This window comes from Pithys albifrons, chromosome Z (genome assembly GCF_047495875.1).
Source record: "Pithys albifrons albifrons isolate INPA30051 chromosome Z, PitAlb_v1, whole genome shotgun sequence".
NCBI lineage: Eukaryota > Metazoa > Chordata > Aves > Passeriformes > Thamnophilidae > Pithys > Pithys albifrons.
In genome coordinates this window covers 51,519,333-51,546,232 of record NC_092497.1, presented here as the reverse complement: position 1 = coordinate 51,546,232, position 26,900 = coordinate 51,519,333, and the positions used below count along the sequence as shown (strand labels likewise).

The 26,900-nt window shown below is 41.2% G+C and overlaps 1 protein-coding gene across 1 annotated transcript; it reads left to right on the top strand.

Annotated features, from left to right (window-relative positions):
• Positions 1–682: 682 nt before the first annotated feature.
• On the top strand, positions 683–26,332 carry ACOT12 (acyl-CoA thioesterase 12). The gene is made up of 15 exons (XM_071580345.1): positions 683–880; positions 3,418–3,487; positions 7,027–7,087; positions 8,119–8,220; positions 10,267–10,399; positions 11,991–12,141; positions 14,798–14,917; positions 15,532–15,682; positions 17,309–17,364; positions 17,721–17,781; positions 19,163–19,246; positions 21,036–21,169; positions 22,164–22,292; positions 23,260–23,386; positions 24,171–26,332. Exons 1-15 carry the CDS (start codon positions 694–696, stop codon positions 24,303–24,305), a joined length of 1,701 nt encoding a protein of 566 aa, XP_071436446.1. The 5' UTR covers positions 683–693; the 3' UTR covers positions 24,306–26,332.
• The last annotated feature ends 568 nt before the right edge of the window (positions 26,333–26,900 follow it).

The window sequence follows — 26,900 nt, the reverse complement described above, 5'->3', positions numbered from 1 at the left end:
CGTGGGAGTGTCCAAGGCCAGGTTGGACAGGGCTTGGAGCAACCTGGGCTAGTGCAAGGTGTCCCTGACCATGGCAGGGGTGGCACTGGATGGGCTTTGAGGTCCCTTCCAACCTAAATTATTCCATGATTCCTCTCAGTACTAGCACCCCTTTCCCTCATCCCTGGGCCCTTCCTTTCCCTTATGCTGGGCATCCCCTTCCCCTCAGCCCTAAACACCCCTCTTCTCCATCCCAACACCCCCTTCCCCTAGTCCTGGGGACCTCCCTTGTCTCATCCCTGGGTAACTCTTTTCCTTCATCCACAAGCATCCCATTCCCCTCTGTCCCGTCCGCCACTTCCTCCTCATTCCATTCCCTCCTTTCCCCTCATCTCTGTCCCTTTTTCCTCCTCCCTGTCCCCCTTTCCCCTCATCCTGTCCCCTGTTCCCGGTCTCATGGCCAGAGGTGGCAATCCTAGCCGGTCCCAGCCCATCCCCGTCAATCCCATCCCATCCCATCCCATCCCATCCCATCCCATCCCATCCCATCCCATCCCATCCCATCCCAACCCATTCCATCCCGTCCCGTCCCGTCCCGTCACAGCCCAGCCCAGCCCGTCCCGTCCCGTCCCATCCCATCCCACTCCGTCCCACCCCGTCGCGTCCCGTCCCATTCCGGGGCGGGCCGGTCCCGCCCCGTCCCGACGGGCGGCGATGCCGGTGCGGGGCCGCCGCGGGATCCGGCATTCCCGATGGAGCTGTGCCTGTGCCGGGCGGGTTGAGGTATTCCCGATGGAGCTGTGCCTGTCCCGGGCGGTGCTGCCGGCACACGTCGGGCCCCGCGGGGCGCTCAGCGCGGGTCCGCTGCTGCGCTGGATGGACACGGCCGCCTGCCTCGCAGGTATGGACACCGCGGACACAGCCGAGCTGGGGCAGGAGGACAGCTCACCCCCCAAGGAAGGATTCAGATGGTGGGAGGAAAAAGAGTTCGAGGTTTCAGGATGGGTCAGGAAGGCACCGCACATCCCTGAGCGCATGGCAGGGGCTGTGTCTGGGCACTTCGGGGGTATCTCGGTGAAGGGAACTCCACACCCTCGCTGGACAGCCTGTTCCAGTGCTCGCAGTGAAGTGCTTCCTCATGGAATCATACAGGCACCCACAAGGATCATCAGTTCAGCTCCTGGACCTGCACAGACACCCCAACAATCCCACCCTGTCCCAGTCCCATTGTCCAAACGCTCCTGGAACTCTGGCAGCCTTTGAGCTGTGCCCACTGCCCTGGGGAGTCTGGTCAGTGCCCAGCACCCTCTGGGGGAAGGGCTCTTTACCGATACCAACCTGCCCCTGCACCGACACAGCATCAATTTGTGCCATTGCCTCGAGTCCTGTTGCTGGACTCCACCGAGCAGAGCCTGGTCCATCCCCCTAGCACCCACCCTTTAGGTATTCGCACATTGATGGGGTCACCTCTCAAGGCTGAACAGCCCCAACTCCCTCAGCCTCTCCTATGAGAGATGCTCCAGCCCCTGAATCACCTTTGGACCCGCTCCAGGAGCTCCACGTCCCTCTGGAGGAGCCCCGGAGATCTGGGGGACCGGGTTGGAACAGGCACCACGAGGGTGAAGAGGCTCGTGGGGCTGGAAAAGGACGTCAGGACGCAGGGAAGGGCAAGGAAGGGGATGTGAAGGTGAGGGGAATTTTAAAAAGAGGGCAACAGAAGAGGGGGGAAAGGGATGGAAAACGAGAAGTAAGAGAAAAAAGAAAATACTAATTTAAGATTATTGGCACGTAGATGACAGAAAAAAAGAATAATGATCCTGCCTTGGCAGCCTGTTGGACTAGATGGTCTTCGGAGGTCTCTTCCAATGCTTAACAATTCTGTGATCCTGAGATTCTGTGAAACAACCACAATCCAAACAGCATGCAGAGCACTCGGTGTCTGACGTAACTCGGCTTTGAAAACTTCTAAAATCTCCCCACTAACTTCTGGAACTAACTTTTAGCTGACTTGTGGAAGCACAAGTGGCATGGCAAGCACAAACAGCCCAAGGCCAGTGAACTCCACTCCCAGCGCATACATTAGCAGCCCATAATGAGACCTTTGTGCGTATTTTCGGGGAGCTCATCCCTGGAAGCAGCTTCATGCCATCCACCCTTCCTATATGGAAAAACTTGGGATCCTGGAGAACTTGTCCCACACGATAACCCACAAACCACCCAGCATGTGGTGGCCTCCCAATACAATCACACTTTTTTCTTTTAGATTTATGAAGGAGTGATTTGATTTCAGCCCTTCAGTGACAGACCCCTCAGCAGTGCTTTTTTGAGAAGGACTGTTGTTTCGCCTCGTATTTTCAAAGGGAACTCTTCACATACGGATAGAAATCCTCACATTCCCCAGAACTTTTCTTTTAATGCTCACGAAAAATATGGGACTGCATAGGAGTGAGGACTCCTGCCTGTTGTGCAGTGCTTTTTACAGGTTTCCTGATAGTCCTTTGCCTCTGTCACTCAGGAAACTTTACGGAGCAGAGGTTCCCTGTGTTTATACAGCTCCTAGTTCAGTGGAGATTCAACTTCTGACTGGAAGCTCTAGGTGCTATGATCAATTAAATAATATATCACAGTCACTTGCTATAGAAACTTAACTATCAGGATAGTAAGTATTAATAGTAAAGAAAATGTTTACCTTTTCCAGATTAACTTAATTAATATTTATATTATTTTGTATAAATAATTAATTTTGTATTAATTAATACCAAAAGGATGTGCTTTTTTCACTACCAAATGCATGAAGAACACAGTTCAAAATTTGGAAATAATATTTTATAGTAAATAAGCACTGGGTTTGATGTTTTAAAATCTTGTTTGTGTTTGTTTTTATTTAATTTCTGCAGTTTTTGTACGGCACTGAGGACATGTACTTACCTGCTTTGCACTGCTGTGACCACACTAAACCAGCAGATTTTTCTCCTGTATTTGAGTCCTCAGCTGATATAAAACTCCCACACTAGTTTACTCCAGCTGATATTCATGACACACTGTTTTGAGGGGAGAATCCTGAGATTTCTGTAGGCTGGTTAACAGTCTGTGACTCTTTCTGTCCTGCAACATGCTTGTTAACACTCTCTTACCAGAATATTTGTTTTTAGAGAAAGACCTTAAATAGAGGTTTTCAGACTGAGTAGGATCATTATCGTCACCTCCTCTCACCTCCTGATGTTACCCTAAAGAATGAATATCCTTTACCATGAAATCACGATAAACCCTAACTTTAATCTTATTTAGCTTCTCTTTTTTTCCTAAGGGGCTCCCTGCAGACTTGCGTTTTGGTGTTCACAGGAAGAGCTGGGATCCGCTGGTGAGGTCTCTGTGTCATGCACAGTCTGCAGGTGAACAGGTCACTGTGGTAACTGTGCCCCTGTGTCTCTTTTGAAGCTGAGAAACACGCTGGTGTGTCCTGCGTGGCAGTGTCCATGGATGACATACAGTTCGAGGAGGCTGCCAGGTACAGAACCAGCTGACAACAGTCAATTCTAGGGGTTCTGGCAGAGATAACTGTGACTTTGTAAAATCTGAGATAGCAGACTGATGAACTCGCCAAACCTACAGGGCTAAGTCCTAAAATTGCTCTTTTCTGCCTGTGATAGCCTGACCCACCCAGAAAACAGATCAATTTCACTGGTCAGAAATAAGCTGTTGTTACTGTGACTTGGCAGCTGAGATGAGAAATTTGTGGCTGTAGTGAAAGTGAATGCTGAAGGCCACTACTTATCTCTGTTAGATAGGGAATGCATGTCTATAAAGTTACTGTATTAATGCTTTTGTTGCAAGTGCTCCTCCAGTTTGTTTCTTACGATCTCTTTCTTTCAGCTTTTTTAGAAAAAACCAGAGATGTTCTGCATTCATTGATCACTGAATTAACTGAGTCTACAAGATAATGCAGGACTTAACTTTTTTAGCCATTTTTCAGGATGTTCAGAGGGATAAAAGACACTCTAAGAGGAAATAGCACCTTTATTCCTAAATCATGTCTTTACATTAACTTTAAACCACTACTTTGTACTCCTTTGTGTGTTTTTACACCTTGTAATCTGAGAATTAGTGACAGCTTAGATGGGATAGACGTGGTTGCAGAGACCAATGCACATGCAGCTGTCTTGGCTGCGAACAAAGCACCATTGGCTGTCAGAGGTACAGGTGGTGTCAATTTAAAGCTGTTTGCAGAACAATTGTAAAATCATCATCCACTCACACCATTTTTTGAGGAGTAGCCATTAGGATGAGAACTGGAGCCAGTGATAAAGAAAATAACATGATTATGTCAAATCTAGAACTCAAAGGATAATCTCTTGGGTCTGTTTTACAATACTGAAGTGTTTGTCCTGCCTGAAATTGCCCTGTGTTTTTAATTTTGTCCTTAGGGAAAAAATCCTGTCTGTGAAAACTAATCAAAATCAGGGGAGTGTTTCTCTTTTAGGCATAATACTTCAGACTTAGCAGCTTCAGAGCAATTTCCTGTCATGCTTCTTGAGAGCATAACAGAGCTTCTGAAATATAATGGAAATACCTTTCCTTCAAATTAGTTTCCAGATATGTCTCCACTGGTAATATCGATATTTAATTTTTACAAGAATTTAGGGCACAGGTCTGGTAACTGTGAAGCAGTTAAAGAAATTATTTTTCAATTTCAGGTCATCCCTGACATCCTGTTTGCAGCTTTCTGTGCCATTTCTTAAATTTTACCATATCCTAGTTGATTATACAAACATCTTACATAAATAGAAGAGCTCTTGCTGCTCTTTCTGGTAAATTAACAAGATGCTTTGTAAGTAAGTCACTTACTGAAAGGTTTAATTTACCTAACTCATGTTACTAAATGCTCTGTAAGGATTAAGTCTTCTGTGCTTCTTTCTTTCCAGCTGGCATGGAAACCGAAATTTCCACAACTGTCTATAGTTCAAAACTCGGTTTTATGCCATCATAAAATCCTTTTTCCTTTGTCTTTGAATAGGCAGCAGTTCAGTGGTACTGATTTCCAATTACATCTGATTGTAAATTACATCTGCTTATATTTTGTCAGTGTTTTGTATGTGAATCAGAGTCAGTTCATTCTGTCAAGTTCCTGGCACTTTTAAGTGTGAGTGTGGTGTTATGTAACTTCTGTCCCTGTCTATCTATTGCTACTGTTCTGAACATTCTCCTTTCTGAAAGTGAGCTCTGCAGTTGTGAACTAATACCTTAATGATTGTGCATTTGTTTTGTGACAAATAATGGAAAACCTCCTTCTGAACACCTTCCTCTAAAGCTAATGAGGGCTGTGTACCTGCAGATGGTCTTAATTTTTTCCACTGTCTTCTCAAAGGCTTCCAACATTCAAATGTTCTTGAATGTGAACAAGAAAGGGAAAATGGCTGAGCAGTTTGTTGCTTCTGTCTGGTCTTGCGAAGGAAGCGGTTTCCTACTTCCCATTCTAGTGTTTGGCAACAATTCTTTCATAGTTCTGGCACTGAAAGAAGCAATTTAAATGCCAAAACCCTATTCATTAAGTTAGGAAGAAATTATTTATTTTTTAATCCTTAGCTGTGAGTGCTTATTTCACGGATACTCAAGTGCTCCGAGTTGTATTTTACATCAGTGTTTGAGACGGTCAAAAAACTACACGATCCCAGCTATGGGGAAGAAAACCGGAATACTTTATTGAACACTTGACCACTTTTTAAGGTTTCAGGGAGACACATGCTAATAGGTAGGAAGGGTTATGGTAATTTCAGGAATTTATGGAGGGAAGACAGCAGGGGATTACAACACGATCTGATAACATTCATTCTAGACTCTTTTCTTATGTTAAGGTAGGAGTGAGTTTATCTTCAAGTTGAGCATTACCAAGCCTCCTCTGTTCTTGGTGATGGAATTTTTCTCAGCCTTGTTGACCAGGGCTTGCTGTTTAAGATTTCTAGCTCTTTTTGCTGTAAGCTGGATTTCAGAATCCTACAAGTGTTGGATGTAGTTTAGCAGCATTTTGCCTGCCCCAGGCTGATCTTTAGCAGTTGTAAGTCAGTTTAAATTTCCTGGAGGCAGTGCCCTGTTGCCCAGCTATTTTGGCTGTGACTGACTTACCATGCACAACGTGTTCTTTCACTGCTCTGCTCAATGGGAAAACTGGAGGGGAAACTGCCTTCCTTCCATCCTCCCAGCATTGCCTCATGTTGGGATTTTAGAGGTTTGGACACAAGGTTTACTCTTGGTATCAACACGTGACAGGTACTTTAGAAGTTCCAGAAGGAAAGAAAGTATTCCCTCATTTAAATTTGATTTGATTATATAATAATAACAACAATAAAAACTTGACTAAATAATAAAAATATTAAAATAATTAATAGATAACACAATAATACATAATGTAATACAATAATACAAATAAAAGAAGAATTAATTCTGTTTAGATATTTTATGTAGGTAAATGGGGAAGAGAGTTTTTCAGAGGCATTCTGCTAGGACAGAAGGGACATGCAGCCCAGTTCTTGGCCAAGACTTGGAATGTGAATTCTTTCTGCATCCTTCAAAGGCATCACAGAGCACTTTTTGTCCTGGGATTATCTCCTCATGTGTGCAGATTAGGATGCCAGAGATGCACATGGAACGTGTCTTTGTGCTTTTGCAGCAGGATGTGATCAGTGATTTGGTGTAATTCACAGCAAGATGTGCTCTTGAGCAAAAGCAGAATCCAAGCCAAAATGTCTTGATGTACCTGCAGCCTGGGGCATACCTGGGTCATTCATCAGCCAGGAGAAGGAATGTCAGCATAAAGGTTATTGAGTTCTCTCAGTAACTAATTTTATTCGGCATAAATGAAGTCTGACTGGTGAATAACAGTGTTAAATTGAAAACAGTGAAAAAATTAACTTTTTCAGTGAATTTTCAGTGCAGTGTGGAACACTCCAACTGACTGAGATTTTCTTGACTGTTAGGAATGCCCAGGGAGCCACATTCAAGCCCTTACAAAGCTGCATGTTTGCTTTTCTAAAGTGTTTTTCTTCTTAACAGGGTTGGACAAATTATTACCATCAAAACAAAGGTGAACAGGGCATTCAGAACCAGCATGGAGGTAAGAGATTACCACTCATTCCCAGTGGTCCTGAAGGAATAGAGCAGTGGTGGGAGCAGGACAGAAGCACAATAAGGGTGCAGATTTATTTGTTCCAGATATCTGTGCAAGTATGTACAATAACACTATCTAATGAAACTGACTTTGAAATATTATAATTACATGTTTCCTGTAGAATAATCTGTGTCAAAGCAGGAATTGGACCTTGAAGAATTAAAGCCTTTGACAGGTGTAATGGACAGGATGGGATAGGCTGGCACTGTCCAAAGCTGTTGGTCTCTAAGTAGCCTTTAGATGAGATCCACTGAACAGGTGGAGTCCTAAGTATTTTTGAAACCTCTGGTATCTCTTAGGTGTCTCAGGTGTAAACATGTTCTCACTCTTCATGTAATAACAAGTATGCAATGCATTGCCAAGTGACTTGAAATCGGAATTGAAAATCAGAAAATTGAAAATAAGAACTGAAAATCAGAATTAAAATCAGGACCATAGGGGTAGTTTTTCTGCACTCTGTCCAAGTCCAGACACCATTAATATTAACTGGGGAGTGAAGCATCTCACAGATAGTGTGTTCCAAAAGGCTCTAAATATTAGAAAAAATCAGAAGCTTTGATGCATGTCAGGCAGGATAAACACAGTTTGTCAACTTCAAGTGTTGTGTTAGGTACATTCAGACAGTCTTTTTAGCTTGTACAGACCTTAGAAAGATTCAGGTGGGGACTCCCAAGTATCACACAAGGAAATGGAAAGAAATATCCATAAAACTACAGCTAAGTGTCTGGGTTTTATTTTACCTTACAAGTGATGCTAAACATACATAAACAGTGTTGTACTGAAAAACCTTTCAGAGCTCAGCAACATTGTGATGTTCTTATGTATTCAGAGATGTATCAGTCATAGCAGAGCAGTTTTTTACCTTTTCCATATTAAGTGTAAAAGGTTGGACATGATTAATTTGATAAAAACTGCACTGTCTTGTCTCAACTGAACTGACAATGATGTAAAGATCTTTATTTTTCCCTTCCTTATAGGTTGGCATCAAGGTTACAGTACAGGATGTTTTGACTAATGTTGAAAAAATTGTGAGTGTGGCATATGCAACATATGTAGCCAAACCAGTTGGTGCTAGAAAGGTATTCTTTCATTTTTCTTCTAAGCTTGAAATGACTGAGTTTCCATGAAGTAACTCAGCTTTCTGATTGTGAAACACAGCCAAGAATGTTCATGCCTGTTTACTCTGATCAGTAATAGGAAAAGAGCACAAAGTCCAGACTTTATAGAGTTATTTCATTTTGTTTTGTTTTCAATTCTCTGCTCTGAAATTTTCAGTCTGTTATTATTGTTGTTGTTATTGTTGTTGTTGTTATTATTGCTATTGTTATTATTTTTGTTATTATTATTGTGGTGGTGGTGTTGTTGTTATTATTATTATTATTATTTCCACTTTCTTTTGCACATTTCTTCTTCATAAAGCTGGAGTAAGGGCTGCAGTATTGACGGGCAAGCACTGGAAGAGGGACTCTTGTGATTCTCCACAGTCTCTCCTTTTCAGAAGCTGATCTAAATAAGCCCTAAATCCTGCAATGGTGTGGGTGTGGGGTTTCTTTATCCTTCACTTCCTTTTTAAGGAGGTTGTTCAGGCATCACTGTTCAGATAGAAGGCATTATTTTTAAGCTAGCTTCCAATCTAAATTAATTCTTTGCCCATTATGTTAATTAGTTTTCATGCCATTGTTGTTTCTTCTCCCCAGTGTTTTGCTCCCTGGAGGCATTTAGAAATCAGTCACGGCACTGCTGGCCTTCACACCACTGTACCAGACAGGCACAGTCCTTTTAAACTTTTCTTATGAGAAAGGCCAAATATTCCCCAGATTCTTCTAATAAACTCCCTTTGTATGTAGAAATCTACTTTCTCGAATGTGACAAGAATCATATATCTGCCCTTCCTGCCTCGTTGAACATGTTATGACAGTGCATCTGCCTTTTTAACATCCACTGGAGACTGGTAGAGTCATCCCATGAGCCATTAAAATATCCAATAATTTTTGCTTTCTCCTCTGTGGTGAGATCTTACAGTTCACAGATGAAACAGACTGGAACAGTTTTACCAAAACTATAGTCCAACCTGTTTTTTGAAAGGTAATGACCAAATTGCTTCCTTGAAAGCACTGAAAAAGTATAAAGTATAAAATTGTTTATTATTGGTTTAATATCATACCCATGGCATCAAACAGTTTACCTTTTGCCTAAATTTCCAGGGAGATTAATTCAGGATTAAATTGATGGTGATTAACTAAGATTAGATTTAAGGCAGCAATGTCCCAGAGGGAGTTTGAGAGCTCAGTTCAAATTCCATCACAAAGTCTTGGAGAAATCAAAGAATGTTTTTTTCAAATCCGCTTTTCTGAACAACTGTTTGTAAAGTTGTGGAGAGAGAAACACTACACACACACCATCTTAATCTTTTACCTGGGCCATCCAGAAACAGCTGGGAAGCTCTTGAGGAGAACCAGAAAGGAGGCAAGGAGATGGCAAGAGGGTTTGAGGAAAGAGTCACAGGCAGAGAAACAGTAGCAGCACCACTGTAAGACACCAAATATTGAAATTGCCTGTGTTGCAGTGCTTGGTGTGTTGTTTCTGAGGTTAGACCTTGTATACAAGTCACACAACCCTCTGTTCAGTGGCACCTCTGCTGCAATGATGCAAATGTAATCATTTTCTTAGGCTAGCAGAGGTTTGGATTCAGTTTGTCATTGAACTGACATACATGGGAATTTGCACTTACACCACTGATCAGTGCAACTGGATTATTTTTCTAATACAAAAATTCAACTCTCAAACCCTCATATTAAGTTGGGGGTGTCTTTCTTTTTCTCTTTTTTTTTTTCCCTTAAGTGAGGACTGTCTTAAACTGTGTGTGCTCTCCTGGATGTTTGCATTTAAAAGCACTTTGTCACTGAGTTTTGATGAATGATTTTGAAAGGATAATGCAGAATGGATAATGCAGATTGCTCAAATTTTAATCTCTGTCCTTGTTTGTGTTAAGAAGCTTGTTATCTTGGACAGTTGATAGCAAAAGGTTGCAAGAAACGATGATGCCATTCTAAGTTCAAAGTGCACTTTGTTATGATTATGTGAAATTAAGAACTGTTGTGCCTTTTCTTTTTTCCTTTGCATAGGCTGAGTTAGAACCTGTAAAGCTGCTGTCTGCAGAAGACCACCTGGAGCACAGCCTGGCTATTGAGAGGAGAAGAATCCGACTGGGCTATTTCCAGGTCTTTCAGAACCTAATGCAGGAGAGTAGTAAGGAAGGTGATTGCTGTACTCATCATTAAAGAATGCACAAAAGATTTGTGGGCAGCAGGAAGGGAGTAAAACCGCAGACAAAACACGTGGATCTCCTTGGGGTTGTGGTGTCCTGTAGAAAAGGCACATTTGTGAAGATACATAAGACAGCTACTCTCATAGAGTGACATTTCATTGTCTTTCAGGAATTCCAGATGTAAAAATGCAGGATTGAAAGCCATGCATGCACTAAATAGATGTGAAATGCAGATGTTCATGTAGGTTCCATGTGCAAAGTCTTAACAGCTCACAGAGCTTTGCAATACAGTAATATAGTCCTGTGACACTCATTGTATTGTAGATAGAAGGAGAAAATTCACTCAGGTTTATGTCCATGATTTGAAAAAGTGCTAAGAACTGTGTTTATACCCTGAAATCATTCCCAAAAAGGAAGAGAAATTTCATAACATGCAGATCAAAACAGGTAAAAACTATTTTTTTAAACTATTTTTTTTAGAAAAGCTGAGCCAAGAAACAGATTTGTTTTTAGTTCTGACACTAATTTCTGTTCTTGAAGAGAGTTGTGCTGAAAGGTTGCCATGTTGCCCTGCAAAAGAAATTAGTCACAGCAGTCAAGAAAATACTCTGGTATTTGCAAAATGTAGCTCCATGTATAAATTACAGGCATTATGTGGTTTTACTGAGGAGACATTTAAACCTGTTGAAAACATAGATTCTAGTCTTAACAATTCAGTAAGGCTTTGTGGAACTTAAGAGTCTTGTTTGCTCCAAGCAAAGAAGCTTTTTGTCTTCATGGTGCTTGTCTCACAGGGCACAGTTGAGTGCCCTGACAGACAAATCAGAGGCTGATGGGTTTTGTCTCCACTGCTTTTCCTGGAAATTTCCTTCAAGTGTGTTATTACAGTACTAATTCACCTTCTTACAAGCAAAACAGGGAAAAGAGATGAGAGAACATTGCATGTAAAGGCTGCTGGGTAGCAAAATAGGTACAAGTCATACCCAGAAAGTGATGCTGGAATGCTGAGTGGCTCTTGGGCCACGAGTTAGGTAGGTCCAAAGTGCAAGTTAAGTCACATGTTTCCACACATTTATATAATCATAAACTTAGTTAATAATGGTGAAAGTCAGAAGTACAACTCGGGTCAAGCAGCTTTAGCACAGATATGTACTTTTGAAATGACTGACGTAATCTTGTGCCTAAATCTCTTACTACAAAACATGGCTGAGAACAAAAACTAGAGTGAGGATGTATGGCTACACTTTGAAAGTGATACTGGAAATGCTCAGCTCATGGAAGGTGATCATCAATTCAGATCCTTGTTTCTCTCTTTATCTGTTCTGTATTGTCTCAGGTAATCACAAGATTTATAACACGTTATGACACAATCACGCCATACTCCATTAGACACATTTGCACAGATGCAAATCACACACAGTGGCAAAGTCTTTGAAAGACATTTGAGTAAGTTATGAACAGAGCTCTGGTTCTTCTGAGTCTTTCTGTTATTTTCACCATGTCTGAAGCAAATGCACACTTCAGTAGCTGGGTGTATTTTCCTCTGAAAGAATTCACTGATACATTGCTATCATATTTCAGATACTTTTGAAGAGGAAGGTGCAGTTTCAACGGAATTTACTCGTGTGCAGAGTATTGAGCTTGTGCTGCCTCCTCATGCAAACCACCATGGGAACACTTTTGGTGGCCAGATCATGGCTTGGATGGAGACAGTGGCAAGTATTTCAGCGAGGTACTTCCTACACCACAAAGTGTGCATATGGTTATTAATGGATGTGGGTTTGTTATTAAGAGTATCACAGGGATTTATTTCCTGAAGAAAACAGCCCCAGACCTTTGTGACTTTTCTTCCTGCTCGCATTGCAGGAGGCCTTTGAACTATTTATGTGGTACAGCTCCCACAGCCACTGTCAGAGTCAGATATTATTCTGTTACACATGCAGACCCTGAGGGCAGAGAGGCTGTGTCATCCTCCTGGGAGTCTGCAGAAAGTCAGCATTGGACACAGGAACAGAAGCTTCCCCTCCTTGTGGTTGGTACAGTGTTTTAAAAACAAAGCTGGTTGTTAAATCAGGATGAAACCAATACCATGTCAAGTGGTATCCAAAAATGAGCAGCCCTCTAGAGTTAGTCTGCAGATCCTCAGGCCAGAAGGAAAATGAGTCAGAGAAGAAGGATCAAAATAGACAGATCCTGTTTTGTTGATGTGCACACAGAATGGATCCATACCCTTCAGCAAGTCACTTGACCTTTCAGTCTCCATGAGTCCCACATCCTATGGGATGCAGCATTTTTAGCAGTTTAAAGAGCTCTGACATCACCAGGTAAAAAATACAAAGCACTTTTTGTGACAGTGCTAGTCAGTGTGGCCTGGTCATAAAAACATCTAATTCCTCCCCTCCTGGAAAAAACTGTTGGTTTTTTCTCCCTTCCTGTTCTTGGATACCATACAAAACTTCTTTGTAAGCACCACTCAAGTTTCAGTTTGGATTTTCCTTGCTTACCAAGTGACCTAATTCACCGCAGGGATGTTAGATATGTTTTCGCTTTTTAACTTTAATAATTAAATGGCTTTGCCATTCATTATTCATGTGGTTTTGATTTGTAGCCAGTAGTTGTACCAATAACAAGAGATTTTTCTGTAGCAGTTGGATAAACAGCTTGTTTTAGTAACATCAGTGACTGACCTTACCCCAGTGTGCAGTTCCATGGGCTTGAAGGGATTGGTGCAGATTTTTGCCATAATGTGACCTAAAATATTTACCTGTTTTCATCTGATAAATTTTTGCTAATGAGAGTCACATCTAGATTTTAAAAGAGAAGGAAAATATCAGGAAACTGAGCATTGAACAAATTTTTTTTGAGCTGGTGAATGTCAAACATGATTTGTCATGGTGAAAATTTCAGGAATACTGAGTGGTGTCAGAGTGTGGCTTTAGAGATAACTATTCTCACTATGATACTTTTATGAGGCCACTCAGAGGTATACCTGACCTTTGAAGGTGCCAGGTGAGAGTTGCTATGGCCACAAACTCTGGTGGAGGAACAGAGGAGGAGGAATAACCCTTGACAAATGAATTTCTAAGGGCATTTTAAAGATTAGTCACCCTCCTTCTGCTTTTCTCTCCTCCCCAACACCTTTTTGTTGGCTGAACAATACATGAAAATCCTGCAGATAGCCATAAAACCATTTGAATATTAGTAATATGAGTTGGACTAATGTCCTTTCTCATTGCTGATATTTGGAGTAAAAGTATTTAGGGCATAGTTTTCCGTGAAAAAGTGAATATTTAGGCCAGATTTCTGTTTTGCTCCTCTCTTATTTTCAATAATATTGTGTTTGCATCTTTATAGTGAACATTGTAAATAAAATCAATGTTTAGTGTTTTAAATCAGAACAGCAAGTTATTCTTAATTTCATTACAAAGTCGTTTGAATGTATTAGACTATTAAATAGATGTACCAGTCAATTAATTAGCTACAGATAATTGTGTGCATTTAACGATACTGGTACATTGGTTTTCAAATGCAGTTGAGTTAAAAGCAAGGAGTGCTACAAAACTATGTTTTTGGATTTAAAAACAGCACAATGCAAAATCTATTCTCAGATGTGCACATGGGCTTCTCACTGAGAACAATGTGTTTTTTCAGAGTCTAAAAATAAATGGCATTATTGTATATTGTTCTGTGATACACAGAGATCCCAGTAGAAAGAGAAGGGCTTGGACTACATTAAGAACTGATGAAGAAACCTAATTTTCCCCACTCCAGAGAGCTTGCAAACTAGATCCCATTTACACAAACTGCACCTGGCAACTACATGAGTAGTGTTTTATTCTTATTTCTTATCACACTAGCAGAAAACATGCTGGCAAGGAAGCAAAAAGAAGTACAAATATTAAAAAGGATAGATAGACTGCCATTGCTTTGCTTGAACACTCTTTCTGGTACTCAACCTTTCTGCTCAGGTTTCATTTAATTGTTCAAAAGCTTTAGGATCCAGCATTTTTACGTCCTCCCCATGCGGTCATACAGAAATTAATGAAACTCTGTGAAGTGAGTGGTTACTCTGTAGGTAAGGGATTCATGGCCTGACTCTGAAAGAGGGTAGTATCAAGCAGTGAGAATTAATTGGTGTTTGTAAAGTGCGTTGAAGAGGAAACAGCTTGACATAAGTGGCATTATTATATTTGAAGCTCAAATTATGTGCTCCTGGAGCTGAACATGGTCACTGTATTCCAGTGGATTATGGAATAAATGAGTGTAACACAGTGACCTTCTGGGTCATGCAAACCTTGTTGCTGCAATCACTTTCCACCCCAAACCTAACAAAGGAGGTTCTTTAGCATCAATGTGTGTTTTGCTTTCTCTCTTCCTTCCTTTCTAAGCCGCCTTTGTCGTTTGTATCCTGTCCTGAAATCAGTCAACATGTTCAAATTCTGGGGACCATCCTTTGTGGGCGACCGCCTGGTCTTCAGGGCAATTGTGAACAACACCTTCCACAACAGGTGAGACTCCTCATCTGCTTGTGTTCCTTGACTTCTCCAGCATCAGCCCGAACTGTGTGTTTCAGGTTTCAGCCATGAGGAGGATGTGCATTCCCGAGTGAGTTACTTTTTCAGCTGGAACTTTGAAGAATATTTTTATATCTAAAACTATCTGTCTGTATGTGCTTTCTTCTTTTGTTTTTGTCAGTGAAAGTTTTTAAAAAGATTATTCTCTGACTTTCATTTTCAAGATCATTTCACAGAATCATTTGAAATCAAATCTCATTCCTGCAAACACAGACAGTAAATATTCCTCTGAAACTCAGGGATTTTCAAGGTTGGTTCCAGAGCTCTTGATTCTTCTCAAGATTCTGCTGGGATCTTCCCATCTTGGTATCTGTTGACAAATCTGGGTTCTGGTTTTTGCTTATTTTTATTAGTGCTACTTAGCTCCTGCCACCTTTTATTTATTTCTGAAATGTGTCTGTTCAAACTAAGTAATTTGGTTTGCTACAGAAGGTATTGCAGTCAGGCTTCCTGCACACCTGGGTGCCCTGCAGTCCTTTTCAGCGTGTCTCAGGGCTTCTTCTGCACCACTTGCAGTAGTAGTTCAATAATTTAAATTTTTCTTTCAGTGTGGAGGTTGGTGTCCGTGTTGAGGCTTATGACTGCGAGGAGTGGATCAAGGACCAGCCACGGCACATCAACAGTGCATTCCTCATTTTCAGTGCTGTGAATGACAAGGGAGAACTGATCCCCTTCCCCAGAGTCAGACCCATGACCAAGGTGAGCTCTCGCCCTCAGGAGCAGGAGGGATGCAAGTCTGAGGTGCTGTGGTCCCGCCCAGCTCCCTGTGTGTGCCACAGGTGGTCACTGCAGCCTTGCTGGGGGAGCAAGGACCAAGCAGGGCAGTAGAAAGCATCTTCTTGCAGAAAAGAAAACTTCTCAATTGTGAGGATTATGAAGATTTCTTGAATTATGAAGGTTTTGAAGCTGCAGGCAGCTTCAGTCTAGGGTAGCGTGGTACCTTCTTGTACGGATGGGAACAGTGAAAGATAATTAAAGCTGTGAGAAAACTGGCAAGTTAACTAAAATAAAGTGAGATACGAAGGGATTTGAGAGAAGCAAGCTATGGGAATGAAATGTGTGTAAGTAATTTCTCATGGCAAAAAAAGGACATCTGGACAGTGGGTAACATCCAATTAGAAGCTGTAATGAAGTTAGAGGCACTGTCATAAACCTATGAAAACTGACCATGGGTGGGATTTAGAAGAAATATAATGTAACTTGCAAGGACTTTTTAGTTTCTTTGTTCTTTAGTCTTTAGTTTCTTTCTTTAAGTGTGTTATACGTAGTTTAATAAATTAGCTTGTGTGTGACACCCTCAACCCATGTCCACCACAACAAACTGTGACGACACTTAATTAAATGTTTGCCTTGAGTGACAGATTTGTCTTTGTTAGTATCAGCCTTCCCAAACTGAGAGGTGCACTGCAGGGTAGTCATCACTAGAAATTCTGTAGGTAGTTGGTGGACAGGGAAGAATCTGCTTTTTGAAATTTTTTCCACCTGTTTCTATATTTTCTGCAATTTCCTCTGACTATAGAGGACACTATTGGTGAATAATCATTTTTCTAAAGCCTTCACAAAGATAAGAAACGGAGTTACTGAGAGTGTAGGAATCAAATCCCATGACAGGGATGGGCTTTCCAGTTCCTTTGACATGGAGATCTCAACATGAAAGTGGTTCATGAAGCACTTAAGCCATTTTAATACTTTGTTGAATTTTTTTGTGGGATGTCACCTGTCACTGCCCTTCCTGCTCCAGTTACAACAACTTGAGAGAGCCAGCAGGGGCAGAAATGAAATGATTATTTAACATCAGGGGAGCTTATCTTTTACAGGATGGCAACTAGACAGATAAATCAAGGTCTCCTGTGTGCTAACTGAAGCAGTAATGTTCACTAGTGCACATGGCAGGGTGTTTCAGGAGGAAAAACTGACTTTAAAAGAATAAAATTTTTCCATACTTCTTTCGTGCTTTGGACACCAAATGATGATGAATTGGCTTAACAGTTTATTTGGTGGGTAGCACATTTAGAAAGAGTAGAATGTGTGTGTTCACTGCACAGCTGCCACTGGTTTAGGACCAAAAATCACTAGGACGAGGCAACTGTGATACAACTCTTTTATCACATTGTTTTTTCAAATTTAAGGGAATATAACCAAGGCAAAAGTAAACCACTGACTCAGGTTAACGTGGGGAAAGGTGAGGTACAGACCACAGTTTTTATTTACTTGCATTAGTTCTCTGGCACTTGTTCATCTGTAATAAATAATTTTAGTTGTCTTTTTTTAGACTTTATTCTAAAATAATCAGATGTGTTACTGTCTGGTTGACTTTTGATGAAGGATGGTATGAGGAGATACCACGGAGCTATTGCCCGAAGGAGGATTCAGCTTGCCAGGTATAGTTGGGTTACAAGGAGGACTTAATTTTGAAAAGTTAATTTTATAACGTATCCTATAAAAAACTTGATTATTTAATTAGTAATCAAAGTCTTCTTAAAATATATATACATCTTACACTATTTAAATTTCCAAATAATTTTGTTTCAATTGCACTGAAATTATTAGAGGCTACTTGTCTCAAAATTACTTTGGCCTACAGGTTATTTTGTTTCTCCATCTTTCTTTGCATCCAAAAGTTGATAAAATACCAATGTTTAAAAGACACTGAAGCCTATGAAAGGTGATAGCATGCATAGAAGCAAATGTAAAGAATCAATTTATGCTGTTGTTTCTCTTTTTAATTGTGTTTTAGAAAATGCATGCTGTCTACTAAAGGAGACAAACCTTCTGACCCCTGGGAGATAAGCAATCAGGTAATCTGTAGGTGCATAAAAATATGGTTTTTACACCTTTTTTGGTGTGTAAAACAGTTGTAGAGGCTCTATCAGTTCCCCAGGTGGATCTTTTGCACTCTTTTATGATAGTCATGAGAAATGGATAATGTGGAAAATGGCGTAATTTTTCTTAAAATAAGAGTAGATGCTTCACTATTGATTTAAGGGTAAGATTAATACAAGGTAAAAGAATGTCTTTAAGATAGACACATTGAACAAGTGGTCTGTTAAGCAGGTGAGCTGTATGTTCTCCTGCAGATTTATGTATCTGTTAGAAAACCTGAATTCTGTACAGGAATTAATTTGGGGGTTCGTTATTTCCCTTTATCCATCCATTGACTTTCTAAAAAATATTGCTGTAAGGAAGCCTTTTAGTTAATGGTAAAAGTCAGAGGAGAGATACCAACAGAGAGATAAACAGTGGAACAGCATAAATTTTGTTTCTGTGGGAAAGAGTTGAAATCATGTGTTCATTCCCAGACACTCTTCACCAAGTGGCACATGTTTCTGGTTTGCAAATGTTAGGCCATAGACTGTGTGTCATACAGTGAGTAGTGATGAATTTGAATTTAGGTGGACTTACAGACAACTTTTCAGTGTCCAGTTTTTGTGGCTAAATTTCCATTGCATTTTAGATCTCAGTGGCTCACCGAAATTTTCATTCATCGACTTTCATTACATGAAAAAATAAGTAGTTGAGAATTACAATGCTGGAAATGATTTGCTGTTAACAGAGGCATCTCCACTGTTTGAAGCAGATTTTTCTTTTTCTGAAAAATGAATGAATGTACACATGCACACAATGACAAAAATGGCTTACCTAAGATTCATTTACTATGAAACTAAAACCTGTCATTAAAGATTCTAAGGCTGTATTCTCTTTATATGGTGGTTAAATGAGAACACCATCCAATGTAGCCAAGCATAAATAATGGATATATTTGCACTTTCTCTGTTCTGAGCCTGCTGTGCAAAGCCATTGCCAAGATGGACCACAGCTTGATAGCAAAGAAGAGGTTAATTTTCGGTAGATTCTAATTACTTAGGAGGAAGAGGGACAAAACCATTAATTTAGTGGTCTGAGAGGTTGCCTGTATCATCTCTGATGGTCACAGATTTCCTGCACTGCTTTATTACTGGAGAAGCTGAAAGTAGTATTTTGTTGTTCTTTAATTAAGGTTGCTTTGCCAACAGCCATGTGAGCACATAATCAACGCATTGGAAATGTTTAATTCAGAAACTACTGGGCTGTGTTTTCACTTAAGAGGAAAGTAAACATTTGTTTGCAGTTGTGGGGGAGCAGCATTTAGTGAAATGTGTTTTTACCCCTTCATTTTCAGACATGTGTCTTACGTTTCAGGCATATTTGAGTTACAGCAATGTAGCAGCACTGGCACACCTGGCAGCAAAACCAGGATGGGAAATAACCAGGACCTTGGATGATGTAAGTGCATCATTGGGGAGTAACTGCAGAGCCACTTTAGCTGTGCTGCACCACCAGAGCTGGGTGAGGAACAGCAATACGACTTGTGTGTTTGCCATACACTGCCTTCAGCAGCTCTGCAGAGGTTTCTGAGTAGCAGGGCACCATCTTGGGGTAGTCCCAAGTGCACACTGCCAGTCAGACAGTAATTTATATACCAAGTATTTCAGTCTATCTTCTCAACAGGCCACTTGACACTTCTTTTATTCATGTTTTTCCTTTCACTTATTTTACTTCTGACCCTTTTTCTATTAAAAGGTTACAAAAGTCTGTAAGCAAAGCATCTCTCTGTTCACTTATCAGTGTTATGAACTCAAAATCAGCAAGGGAATTTGTGTAAGCCAGTAATTTGGCTTCTTGTGAAGGTCAATAGTAACGATCCCAGTCATGGGGAAGAAAACCGGAATGTTTTATTGAACAAACAACATGCAATTTAAGGTTTCTGAACAGTACATTCTAATAGGGAGGAAGAGTTATGGCAATCCAGGGAGGGCTAATTTAATTAGAGAATTACACAATACTTGCTAAGTTACAGAAACAGTCACTGTCCTGTTATCTCAGGGATTTACATGAGGGGAAGAGAGAAACAAAGTTTCAACATGAATTGATAATATTCGTCTTAAAGTCCATCTTTATCTTGGAACCAGAGACAGCTAATCAACATGGCTGAACATCAACAGGCCTTGTTGTTCTAAGTGATGGGATTTTGTTTCAGCCTCTGTTGACCAAAGTTTACTGTTTAAGCTTATCAGGCTCTTGCTTTTGGAAGGTAATTTTTTCAGAATCCGACAGCTTCCAATAGAGGAAGATGCTGCTAAGAAAACAAGCAAGATAGTTTAGCTGGGAAAACTTGGTGTCAACCCAGTTGCTGTGTGTGTTCCCCAAACCATCCAGAGACATCAGGTATCTCTTAAGGCTGCGTTTCTGAAATATGTTTAGTGACTGGCAGATCACTTTGAAGTTCTATAGATCCAGAGCTGTTTTAGGGCAAGAAAAGGCTGTTGCAGTGTTTTAGTCTGACACTCTGCACATCACAGGCCGTGAAACTTTGCTTAGAGCTGTTGCATCTGGTCAGTAAGTGACTTGAGTGAGAGCAGATACAAATCACAAGGAATTCTAATAATGACAAATTTATCAGTTCCATGTGTAGGTTGTTCCAGTCAAGAAAATCAACAGCAATGATGAAGGTTATGAATTTTGTATCACTGAGAAATGAAAATCTGTTAAAACTCTGCAGGATTTTAGAAGCAATTTATCACACCATCTTGGGAATTAAATCTGCAAATTCTAAGCACTCTTGTACCCATCTGGTTCCACTAGACAGATGTATGGAATGTGCTAAACCCTTCTTTTGTGTGCATTGTTATGTAAAAGTTGTTCCTTTTGGATTCGCAGTATTAGTGTTTAGGCCTATGACTAGAAACAGACCCAAAAAAATCAAGACAATACTAAAATAGTGGGACAAGACAGGCAAAACAATGTGCTGAAATAGTTTTTCAGTATATCATTGACTGTTGGTGCCCTGCTTCACAGAGAAGGGAAAAAATTGGGTATTTTGGAAAGAGAAATGCTGAGCCACCTTATGAGAAGGGAGCGTGGGCCAAGGTGTGGCTGATTTGTATGAGCAAAGGCATCCAGAATTTCATAGGTACCCCTGAGAAAGTCTGATATGTGACATTTATATCCTTAAAATACTCATCTCAATGATTTTTTTTATTTAATACATGCTCACCTGCTGTTTTTTTTCCAGATAAAAATATGGACGCATGAGGAGGGTGATGTGTTGTCTTTCAAGGTTGAAATGCAAGTGAAGATCCCATCCCCTCTGGCTTTCTCCCTTCTGTCCGACTTCACCTTGCGCCAAGAATGGGACAAACATTTCCTGTAAGAACTTGCCTTTTTCAAGGCTTTGAGTCCACTGACAACAAACCTTTTCTGGCACAAACATTTCCTGAAACCTTGTAACTTTCACACCCAGTTAAGAAGAAACTGTTGTAAGAAGTTGACATCAAAGATTCATTAGTTAAAGTGTGGGGTTTGGTTTTTTACCAGAAAAATAATATTTGGTTAATGTTTAGTCTGATTGCAAATTATGGATGTCCTGGACTGTCAAAAGAGAGGGTTGGGACAGAAGTTATCCTTTTCCAAAATGAACACAATTCCATGCCAGACATGTGTATATTAAAAGTGGCCAAAAACTCCCAAAACAAAAAATAAAAAAAGTTTCAAGTAAGAACTTCAAATTGTATACAGTTTGAGGTGGATATATTGTTCATGTTCTCTGTCAAGGTTAAGGAAAACCCTAGATTCCCTTATGTTGGTGTTGTTTGGGACACTGATGCTCAGCTTCACTGTACAGTCGAAGTGAAAAATCAAGAAATGGGGTTCTTCAAAATGCATATTCTCAGGAGAAAGAAAATGTTTCAAAGTGTCTCTGAACAGGATTAGGGCTTTGAATTGCTGTAAAAAATGCTTGAGGGGTTTTATTTACATTAGATGGTGTAGAATAGTGATTACAGACAGTTCAATTAATATGATGCTAATTGGATTTGGTGGATATTCTCTTAAAGGAGAAGCATTTTCAGCTAATTATTAAATCCTGAAAGATTCGTACCAGAAGGTAAAAGTGAAAACTTAGGGATATTTGAAAAAAATACAGTATCTGCTGAGCTTATTGCTTGTAACAAGTGAAATCTGAAGAAATACTGTGTTGATGAAGTGTTGCAGAAGACCTAAATTTTTCAGTCTGTGTTCCTCTCTCTGTTGCTGCCTGAGCAAGAAAATCAAAGGTTTAAGATTAGGGTGGAACACGTTTGCACTGTGGTTTTTAAAAGAGATGCTGTTGCATACATCAGGTATGTGCCAAATGTATTTGCAGGACTTGTGAGGTCCTACAGGCTGTGAGTGAAGAGGAGAAAATATATTATGTGACATCTCCCCCCAGAAGGGGCCACAAACCCAGAGACTTTGTGATTCTTGTGTCTCAGAGGCGACCCTGCAAGCCACGGTGAGTGGGGCTTTCACATTCCACTGTGAGCACTTCCTCATTTCTGTTGACCTTCTCTTGTCACTGGGTGACAAAGATTTTATTTTTTGACAAGTTGGATTAGTATGTTGATGCCCGAGTTTGTACAACCAGATTTGTTTTGTGAAGGTGCAGTGAAATAAATCAAGACCATCATGAATTTGCAGCATAGTCCAGTGTTGCTTCTCTGATGGGAGTGGTCAGTCTTGCAGGAAAATGGGCCAGAATTCCAAACAGGCAAGTTGGGAAAAATATCATGGCCCAGAGATTCTGTCAGTAAGCTGAGGCTCCAAACTGGCAGTTTGTCTTGTTATTTGTTTAAAGTGACTTTGTACTCCCAATCAATGTAATTCTGGAGATCTTCTTATTCAAGGAGATGCTTTAAACCTCACACATTTATTGTATCTGTTAATTTTGCCAAGTCCCTTGATCAGTTTAACATACATTGCTTTTTTATTATTATCATTATTTTATTTTTTGTTAGATTGTTCTTTTGTTCACAGCTACATGGGACCATTTGGTGTAACTTACCCTTCTTTATTCTCAATTTCTTTTCTTACATTCAGTAATCCTTCAAGTTAACAGAAAAAGGCAGTGTTCTGTACTGTGCTTGCTTTTCCTCTCCACATAAGGGGATTGAATGAATTTGAATACCTTTGCTGGGGCTTCTTAGCGAGAGCTGTTCCCTGGTTCTGTAAACATGGGTTGTGGAGAGCAGGATGAATTAAAAGGTGTTGTAATGTGTGTGATTGTCCTGTGGCTTTCCTTGGTGGGGTCTGTGATGAAGCCTCAGGGACTCCAGGAGAGCTCAGCCTTTCACCAGGCACAGTTTGGAGCTGGTTTGCCTTCATGTGGAGGTGACACCTTTGGCACAGTTGTGCATGTGCAGACACTTCCAGATATCTTTTTAACCAAGAAGGAGTATTTGATGCTTGCCCTTGCCCTGCAGAGAGCCCTACACAGTGGCTGTGAGGTCGGTGACCCTCAGGGCAGTGCCCCCGTCCCCGGAGTTCTCCAGGAGTGAAATCCTCTGTGCTGGGTTCCAGATCCACAGGAAGAGCAGCAGCTCCTGCACTGTGAGTAGCTCTGAGGCTTCAGGAATTCCTCCTTTTCTGGGGCATCACCTGTGCATGTCACTGACAGTCTGCAAAGGCAGCACCAAAATACAACCTAAAGTGGGTTAGTTCCCCCAGAGTTCAGTTCTGATTTGTGGAATCTGCCCTGCCCAACTTTGGCCGATCTGATTGTCAGGAATGAGATCTAAACTAAGCACTGGAGCTTGCTGTGCACCTTCAGAGTCATTCATCCACTCTTAAAACACACTTCTAGCAGGTGTGCATTAAACCGATCTCTGGGGATGTCCATCTCTTCACTGGCCAAGGAATTGACTCAGATTAAATTCCTGACTTTAACTTTCAGATGCCGGAAGTCACACAATCTGAATCCCATCTCTGGACCAGTGACAATGTTCTTTTTTTACTTTTCCATGGGAAGGCTAAAACTTTTCCATTTAAAAACTACATTTCTGAAAATATTTAGCAGCTCCCAGGGGCTGCAGTTATTTTTTCCAGGCAACAGCTTTGTTCACAAAGCACACATATTTAACAGGTCATATTTAATGTTTCTTGCTGCACTGCTCTGTACATTTACCTACAGATGCTTGAGGATCTGAGGACACTGAGATCACTCAAGTACTGTAAAAAAGATATTCCTTTTGCTAATTATTGCCTTCAGTTTCAGAAGTACTGTGTGTTTCTATTCACATCCATAAACACTTGGATGCTTATCTAGGCTCTGCAAAAAATGGCTAACTCTTGCAATCCACAGGCTTTTTTGTCTCACTGACTTTTGTTCAAACAGGTGTGTTACTTCAATCAAGTGACATCAGGAGTGATGCCTTACTTAGCTGCAAATCTCACCGGCTCATCAAAGTCCATTGAAGACACTGCTTTGGAATGTATAAAGTTCCTGGAGATGAAAGGCAGCAAGAGCTGAAGTTAAAAACAGACTTCTGAGGGGACATCTGAAGATTATCCAGCAATTCTGGTTTAAACTCCTGCAAGTGTGTTGATCATTTTTCTACAGGTTACTTACCTTGGATCATGTAGCCAATATTGGGCTTGAGCCTGAGAATACTTAGTACAAGCATCTTCTGTCAAATTAAGCTTAGGCCTTAGGCTCTAAATTCAAGTTTTAATTTAAAAGAGATTAAGGGGCAGATTCTGCTTTGGATTGCATTAATGAATTTTATATAAATGGAGGCAGGACTTGGCTCAGTGGAGCTCATGAAACTGTTTCCGTTCTAATGTTATAGAGAATGAAAAGGCATCCAGGCAGTTTTAAATCTGTAAATACCACCCCTTGCAATTTGCAGGAACCAGTGCTACCAAGTGGCTTTCCCAGTATTCTGACCTGGCCATCCAGGTCCTTGCACCCCTATTATTTATAAACTTACTGCATCCCATGTAAATTAGTCTTTGCTGATGTCTGCACTTCTAATACCTGCCTGTTTATGTGTGAATTCCAATAAAATATTTCTGAGGTTACAAATTCACCAAAAACTTCATTACAGTATCTCCGGGGTGCAGAGAGGCTGCTTTGCATTGGTGATGGGGACTGCTAGCAACCTGTGCCAGGCTGTGGAGTAAATGCAGAATAGCAACTCTTGGATCCAGGCCCTCACAGATGAAAAGGGGAGATGATTTCTGAGGTTACTGTGATGTGTGTGCTTTGTTTTCTGTCCTTCCTTTTGCTCAGAAGAGCCTTGTTCAGAGGAATGAGTGTGCTCATAAGCAGTCAGGTCCTGGCGTGGGAGGGGCTCTGAGAGGAGACCAAAGCATGAGCTGCAGCACAGCCACTTGATCTCACTTTAAAATCACAACTGGCACAGTGAGAGCTCTCAGGGTCTGGCTCAGCTCCCACTTAAACACATCTTCAGTTTAACCTACAGCCAAACCAGAGCTTTCCTCAGGGATTCACAGGAGGCAGCACATTCTGCACATGGAAAGTGCAGCAGGAGAGACACCCAGGGAAGCCCTGGAAGCCCTCAGGGTGCACTTGCCCCAGGTCACCTGTGCTCTCCACAGGTCTGGCTTGGCTTGGGTTCAAAGCTATGGTGAAACCAGCTCTGGGTGCCAGGGGCTGTCTCCTGTGTGCCACACACAGGTGTCCCTTCCACCAGGAATAAAGGCAGGGATGCAGGTCATAGAATCATAATCATAGAATCATAGAATCAGTTGGGTTGGAAGAGACCTCCGAAATCAAGTCCAACCCTTTCAGGTAGTTTAATAACTGATAAGGTCTCTCCTGAGCCTCTTCTCCAGGCTAAACAACACCAGGTCCTGCTCTCTGGCTCTGCAGGAGCAACCACAGACCCAGATTCTGATTTTGGATCAGCATTTTCATCACGTGGGGGAAGTGCAGCACCTCATTCTGGGGAGCAGGGACAGCCCCCCAGAGCGTAGGAGCCACTCAGGCTCTAGTGTCACCCCCTGGCTCAACTGGTCCTGGGATGGCCAGATACCTCCAGCACCAGGAGCTCAGCTCACCTGTTGGAGGATTCACACATTTTCAGGCTGGCAAACAACAGACAAATTTGCAGGTGTTGCCAAGATAAGAATGGAATTTGTCTAGAGACCTTGAGCTGGGGCAGAAGCAAGAAATGAAGCTGCAGAAACTCAGCTGAGTAACATTAATAGAGCTCTTTTATAAAGTTAAAATAAGTTGCATTAAGAGTGTTTAGATCTTGCAATTTTTAGGAAATATGTATTACTTGATAATTAGCTATAGGTGTGTGATGTTGGATAGTCTGGATGGTGTATGTTTGAAGATTGTGTGTAACTGTGTGAAAAAATAGTTCTGAATATGGTCCCTCCTGAAGCTTAAATATCCTTGTGCAAGAATAGTTTAAATATTGTTTATGTAAACATAGTTACACCTTTTCCCTTTTTTCCTTCTTCTGCTCCTCTTCCCTTCTCTCCACAACTACTGTAACCCATGACAAAGAGGACCAAGAAATAAAATACCAGAAACCCCCATAAAATGAGATGCAGTCAAGTGATTTATTTAACGATAGAGGTCAGAGCCTCTGAAAGCCCTTAAAAGGCTCAATTGAGAACTGTGTGCAGATCAGGTGTGACACTCCCCCAGTCCTGCCAGGGGCAGCTGATGGCAGGCAGGCCCTGGGCTGGGCAGGGAAAGCTCTGAGATCCCAATTTTTGGTGAAGAGAGACCCCTAATGTTGGCTCTGAACACAGGCACTGGGGACAGAGCCTGGATGCTGCCAGCAACAACCACTGTACATTTATTGACATCTTTACATGCAGCACATACATACAGCTGCTCTTCAAACAGCTTTCATCACCTACACCCACCTCTGTGAAATCTTTTAAGGTGTAATTTTATCCAACAGGTGCTGAGGATTGCTCTGAGTGAGCTGAAGATTGACCCACAGCTCACAGACCCACTGCCTATACCCAGCCCTCTCAGATGTGCTGGTACCACTAGGACAGTCCAAGTCCATGGCTCCAAGTTCCCATGGATAAAAGAACCTGTTACAAAGCTAAAGAGCTGGGAAATTACCTTAAAAGA

What these genes read in the sequence shown, in the direction of transcription:
- ACOT12 (XM_071580345.1), top strand. Translation starts at nt 694, where the DNA reads ATGCCGGTGCGGGGCCGCCGCGGGATCCGGCATTCCCGATGGAGCTGT. An exon ending in AACAACACCTTCCACAACAG is followed by an intron (nt 14,918 to 15,531) that starts GTGAGACTCCTC and finishes TTTTTCTTTCAG; the next exon opens with TGTGGAGGTTGGTGTCCGTG. An exon ending in AGGCGACCCTGCAAGCCACG is followed by an intron (nt 22,293 to 23,259) that starts GTGAGTGGGGCT and finishes CTTGCCCTGCAG; the next exon opens with AGAGCCCTACACAGTGGCTG.